Source organism: Quercus robur, chromosome 6 (assembly GCF_932294415.1).
Source record: "Quercus robur chromosome 6, dhQueRobu3.1, whole genome shotgun sequence".
Classification (NCBI taxonomy): Eukaryota; Viridiplantae; Streptophyta; class Magnoliopsida; order Fagales; family Fagaceae; genus Quercus; species Quercus robur.
The window spans coordinates 21,101,094-21,107,701 of record NC_065539.1 but is presented as its reverse complement, the minus strand read 5'-3'; the positions used below and the strand labels follow the sequence as shown (position 1 = coordinate 21,107,701).

Here is a 6,608-nt window from a genome sequence, read left to right as displayed (position 1 = left end):
TTTTCTAGAAATTTTACAAGTATAAAAGATATAAAAAGAAGATGTAATCCAATAGTGGATTTGTCAAAATTCATCTCCAATAAAAAGATATTGAGTAAGGTTGTAACCTAAAGTTACAACAAATTTTGTAGCCAAACTTTGTCCCCTCATTTTTTTTTTTTTTTTTTTTTACTTTTATAGAGTATCGGTATATTATAGCACACATATAGCAAAAAGCTAAATAAGCTGATCCTAAAAACACACTTCAAATTGAATAATACTAGGGACTGCAATTGTATTTTACTGATCGATCTTATATTAGTTTGTAAGTCCTATATAATAAAATCTATAGTATGTCTAACTTCATATTACAACTTTTTACAATTTTACTGCGTGGGTTTTGCGTACTATCATTACATACACTAAAAATATATTGTACACGTACACTGCAAAAATACACTAAAAATTTTAGTAACTTTAATTGTATTTTTGGGCAGTGTGTGCAATTTGTGCAATAAACACTGCCCATACATAAAATAAAAATAAATAAATAATTGAGGAAAATGATAGTAGGGTGACCTAATAACACCGATGGGTAGGTTTCTAGATACAAAATAGTGTGAGGAAGGTAAGTAGCCACGAGCATAAGAGGTAGGTGAAGCTGCCACTCCCTAGACCTTCGCTTAGCTTTAAATATCACAATCACCTTGCAACCACCAAAACAAACCCATCTATTTCGCATCATATTGCTACTCATTCCATACACACTACTTTATTCTATCCATACCAGAAATTTAATCAAACCAGAGTTTTGAGGAACCAAAGAAATAAACAAAACAAGCTCACATCGATCCGCCTTCTACAATGGCTCCTACTACTCTCACAGCTCTAGCAGGGGAGAAGACCCTTCAGTCTAGCTTCGTTAGGGACGAAGATGAGCGTCCTAAAGTTGCATACAACCAATTCAGCAACGAAATTCCAATCATCTCGCTTGCTGGTATCGATGAAATTCATGGTAGGAGAGCTGAGATTTGTAAGAAAATCGTTGAGGCTTGTGAGGACTGGGGTGTTTTTCAGGTTGTTGACCATGGTGTTGATACCAATCTCGTATCAGACATGACAAGGCTTGCCCGAGAGTTCTTTGCTTTGCCTCCTGAGGAAAAGCTTCGCTTTGACATGTCCGGTGGCAAGAAGGGTGGCTTCATCGTGTCCAGCCACCTACAAGTAATGCTCCAAACCTGTGTTTTTTTTTTTTGGCCCTTCAAATTCATGTTCAATCACAAACTTCCTGACCCTTCTGATAGTTTTTCACGTTTTCATTGCAACCCTTTTTGGTCACAACTGATAGTCAATCAGAAACTTTTTAAGTTGACGATTGATTCACATTTAAAAAATAATAATTTTTGTTATTTACCAATTTAACAACCTTTTTTTATGTGCAATTGATGTAATCAACAATTTTATGTTCGCGATGGCGATGGGTAAGTTTGACCCATTAAACGCATGGACCAGTGCCTTTGATATTTGTGATGTCTGCCCTTACCGACACATGTAGGATGGGGGTTATACGTAATTTTGTTTTTGTTTTTGTTTTTATTTTTATTTTTGATAATTTACATGATTTTGTCTTAATGTGAATAGCCAACAGTGACATTTCGTTCATGTTAAAGGTAATATATATATATATATATATACTTTTCTATAAAAATAAAAAAAATAAAAATTGTTAAAAAAACATTGTGTTAGACTCTGTATCCAAGTAAAGGTCCTTATTATCCTTCAAAGTTTTTTTCAACCAAAAGTACCTATAAGGGCATCTTGCCCATGAAGCTCAATGTCAATGAAGATGATTATTTTTATTGCAGGGAGAAGCAGTGCAAGATTGGCGTGAAATTGTGACGTATTTTTCATACCCACTAAGGACCCGAGACTATTCAAGGTGGCCAGACAAGCCAGAGGGGTGGAGAGCAGTGACAGAGCAATACAGTGAGAAATTAATGGGATTAGCATGCAAGCTCTTGGAGGTCTTATCTGAAGCCATGGGTTTGGAGAAGGAGGCTTTGACTAAAGCATGTGTGGACATGGACCAAAAGGTTGTGGTTAATTACTACCCAAAATGTCCACAACCTGACCTCACACTCGGACTCAAGCGTCACACCGACCCTGGTACCATCACTCTCTTGCTTCAGGATCAGGTTGGTGGTCTCCAAGCTACTAGAGACGGTGGAAAATCATGGATCACTGTTCAACCTGTTGAAGGAGCTTTTGTGGTCAACCTCGGAGATCATGGTCACGTAAGCTCTCTACTTTTAAATTGACGAAATGAACGGTGTAATTTTGTGCTAGCCAGCTAGCCAAGTAATTGATTAAATTCACTTTGGATTATTTCTTGAACAGTATCTGAGTAATGGGAGGTTCAAGAATGCTGATCACCAAGCAGTGGTGAACTCAAACAGCAGCCGATTGTCCATAGCCACTTTCCAGAACCCAGCACCAGAGGCAACAGTGTACCCTCTGAAGATCAGAGAGGGAGAGAAGTCGGTGCTAGAGGAGCCCATTAGTTTTGCAGAGATGTACAGGAGGAAGATGAATATGGACCTTGAGCTTGCCAGGCTAAAGAAACTGGCCAAGGAGCATCAGTTGCAGGATTTGGAGAAAGCCAAATTAGAGGGCAAGCCCGTTGAGGATATCTTTGCTTAGACTATTACTATACCCCGTGTCTCTTTACTTTGCCTTTGGTTTGTTTATTAGTCAAGCAATCTTAATTTGCTAGTCACACCCTGTAGTTTGTTAAATTTGACGATCCTTGTGTCTGAACCAATGAGGCCTTTGCAGCCTTCGATGTTTTCCTCCATACCAAACCGATAAATATATGAAAATAAGTGGTGCCACACTGCCACTTCCTCGTTTGAGTTAACTTGTTTTCCATATCCGTGCTTGCAATTGGTTCACTTAAAAGATGTTGGTACTAGAAAATTTTAAGGCAAGCCCTATATTTTTACAACTAGAATATTTTATTAATCATATTAAAATTTTAATTTTGGTTATGCTAACAGGTACTTCTAAAATAATTGTTGATAAATTATATTAAGAAAGTTTTAATATTACTTTTATAGGGAATATAAAAAATTATTTAAAAAATTAATTATCTTAACATTTTTTTTATAAAATATTTTTTAAAAGAAATGCCCGATTTATGAACAATTCCCTTTTAATTTTTTAAGAGGTAGATAGAGCGGCTCATTCTTTGTGGTGGTAGGTAAGGCTCTTGGACCACAAGCGGCCAAGTAGCGCAATCTTATCCATCCTTTTTGTATGAGTGAGGTGGCTTCAATAACTCAAATGCTTTTAAGTAACGCTATCCTTTTCATCAAAATTTGTAACTACCGCCCAACAGTCTTCACCATGTTTTATTCTATCAAATGCAGTCTTCCAAATGTTTATGCCTAAATTTGGAATGGTGTGCATCAGATATCTAGTAAGTAATAGAGTCATGTTAACGGGTGGTTTTATGGTAATTATTAACAAATTATATTAGTAAATTTTTTAACGCCACTTTCATGAAAGATATAAAAATTGTCAGAAAAATTAATTTATTTATTATTTTTCCATAAATTGTGCGTTTGGATATCACTTATTTTACTGAAAACTGAAAATAAAATAAAAAAATATTTTTCAGTTATTGTTCATTAATGAAATCACTGTACATTTGCCTAATTGCACTTTTCATGTCCCATGAACAGTGAAAGAAGCGCTAGATTAAAAAAAAAAAAAAAAATGCAAACGTAGGAAAATAATTTCTATCCAAACGCCTTCAAAATGTTTCTAAAAATAATTCTTAAACTAATACCTTAGAGCTAAGTAATAACATGGGGAATATGCTATGTAATCAGTAATCATAAACTCAAAGAAAATGATTTTTGTTTTTCTAATTATTTTCATAAATAAAGAACGAGCTCACAAGTTAGCAATAGATTTGGTTACTACCTGAGTGCAGTGAGCTAGTGCATTGGACCATGAAGGCTTGTAGCATGTACTGATTTGGTCTTGCATTCTATACAATCTTGTATACACTAGTTTCATGAGAGGGACCCACATGTCTATAAGACATTGGTCTCATTAGACCAACACAAAAGATCAAAATATCACAACCAAAAAAACATCAAGTGGCTTAGCACTTAGCAGACTTCTTTTGATGGAGAGTTTAAGTTCGTGTTAAAATTCAAGCTCCTCTCCTATGGCCAATGAAGAAAGATCTCACAACAGTGAAAAGGTGAAAGAGTAAAAAACAAGCAGCATAGTAACATTTAGGGTAAATTCCTAAAATTGACAAATTTCGTTCCTAAAACCAACAGTTAGTCCTTAAAACAGTTGAGAAAAATGTCTAACGAGCTTAACAATACTTAGAGACTAAGTTGGCCTTAGGAATAAAATTGGGCAAATTTGAAAAGTCTTGGACCTAGTTAACATTAATCCAAATCTCAAGGTAAATTTCTTCAAAGAGTTTGTTTGGGTAGTGTGTCTGCGTTCGCGTTTTGGTTTTTTTTTTTTTTTTTTTTTTTAAGTCCAACGCCTATTGCACTGTTCATGGGACATGAACAGTGCAATCAGGCATATGAACAGTAACTTTTTGGTGAACAGTAACTTTTTTATTATTTTTTTATTGTTTTCAGTTTTCAGCAAAATAAATGGTATCCAAACACACACAAAGTCTTCTATGATTTATCTAATAGGGTAAATTTCATTAATATACTCTGAGATTTGAGTTAATTCCAAATAGGTTCAAAACTTTTCAAAACTTACCAAATTTGGTTCTTAAAACCAACTTAATCTTTAAATATTGTTAAGCCAGTTAGTCATTTTTTTTTCAACTATTTTAGAGACTAAGTTGGCTTTAGAGACCACATTGATCAGTTTTGAAAAGTCTTTAACTTGGTTGGCATTAGCCCTTATCTCAAGGTATATTTGTGGAATTTACCATTTCCAACACTATCTATAATACCATCTAATGGACTTTCAAGCCAATTAAGCAGTGGACTTTAAATAAAACTCCTAAATTTTAAGTAAATTAAAATTAAAATTTTTTTTCTACCACGTTTCTCCGTATCTCATAAAATTAGGCACTACCTCTCCTTACACTTTCTAATCCCCCCCCCCCTTTTTTTTTTGAGATTATATCAACTTGGGTTTATTTTTGATAGAGTTGAACATGTGTAAAAAAAAAAAAAAAGTGAGAGAGAAACAAAAAATGAGAGAGATTTTATAAGTAACCTGAAATTTTAAAAATTGATAATTTTACTTAAATAAATGAAAAAGAGTAGTGGATAACGGGATATTCTTTTAATTACATCAACATGGATAATCTCATAAAAAAAAAACAAATAAAATAAAAATTACATAGAAATATGGGATAAGGATACTTTTAAAAAAAATTAACGTGGTTTAAAAAAAATACAAAATAGAAATTTCACTCTAACTTAATCTAAGTGTATATGTATATGAAGTTAAAATGAAGATTATTTCAATTACAACATAATAAAATTTGGACTTAGAAGCCGTGGTTGCGTTAAGTGATTTTACCAAATTACAGAAAATTTTTGGATTAAAACAATTTTTTAGATAGAGACAACAATTTATTTATTTTTATAAATTTCTTCAAATAAAATAGTAATAAGTGTTTTAATAAAAATGTAACATGTATCTAAGTTTCAATTGATAGAGACAATAACTTATTTGTTCTAATTAATTTTTTTAGATAAAGTAACAATAAGTGTTTTAACAAAACATGCAACAGTTTATCAAAAAAAAAAAAAAAAAAACAATAACAAACAAAACATGCAATATGCATTTAAGTTTCATTTGATAGAGGCAACAACTTATTTGTTTTTATCAATTTTTTAAAATAAAGTAACGCATCCAATGCATCTAACTAGTGAGGATAATTACTATGAGGCTTTGAATTCAGCCGTGTTTATATCAATTTATTACTATGTTAAGAATCATTTTTTTCACTACCGCGCATCCTTACTGCGGTGGTCACTCCACAAGTATAAGTGCTTGTAGGGTGTGGGGGGTAAGGGCTGGAGTTCAAGTCTCCAAGAGAGAGCTTCACACATATATATACTTAGATTAAGCTAGAGTAGAAATTCTATCTTGCATAAATAAAATTAAAAAAAAAAAAAAATCATTTTTTTCATATTACCTGTAGATTATAACAATAACATGAATATATAAATAACATATTGCACTATTGCATTAACAAATGAATTTTAATTTTAATGAGCATGTTTTCGATTTTTTTATGGCTTGTTGTAAATCTAATTGAATTGATACCATTTTAGGAGATAATACTATTATATCTCACTGAAATAAATAAATTATATATATATATATATATAATATCATATCATATCATATATTATTATTATTATTTTGAGAAAGAATAAAATTGAGCTTAGAAATCGTGGTTGCACCAAGTGGCTTCACCAAAATACAACAATATTTTAAATAAAAACAATTTTTTAAGTAGAGACAACAACTTATTTGTTCTTATTAATTTCTTTAGATAAAATAACAATAAATGTTTTACTAAAGCATGCAACATGCATCTAAATTTCAGTTGATAGAAA

At 32.2% G+C, this 6,608-nt stretch overlaps 1 protein-coding gene across 1 annotated transcript; it reads left to right on the top strand.

The window, feature by feature from the left end:
- Positions 1 to 697: 697 nt before the first annotated feature.
- Positions 698 to 2,896, top strand: LOC126733217 (naringenin,2-oxoglutarate 3-dioxygenase). Its single transcript, XM_050436431.1, has 3 exons — positions 698 to 1,203; positions 1,845 to 2,273; positions 2,377 to 2,896. Exons 1-3 carry the CDS (start codon positions 844 to 846, stop codon positions 2,677 to 2,679), a joined length of 1,092 nt encoding a protein of 363 aa, XP_050292388.1. The 5' UTR covers positions 698 to 843; the 3' UTR covers positions 2,680 to 2,896.
- Positions 2,897 to 6,608: the final 3,712 nt, after the last annotated feature.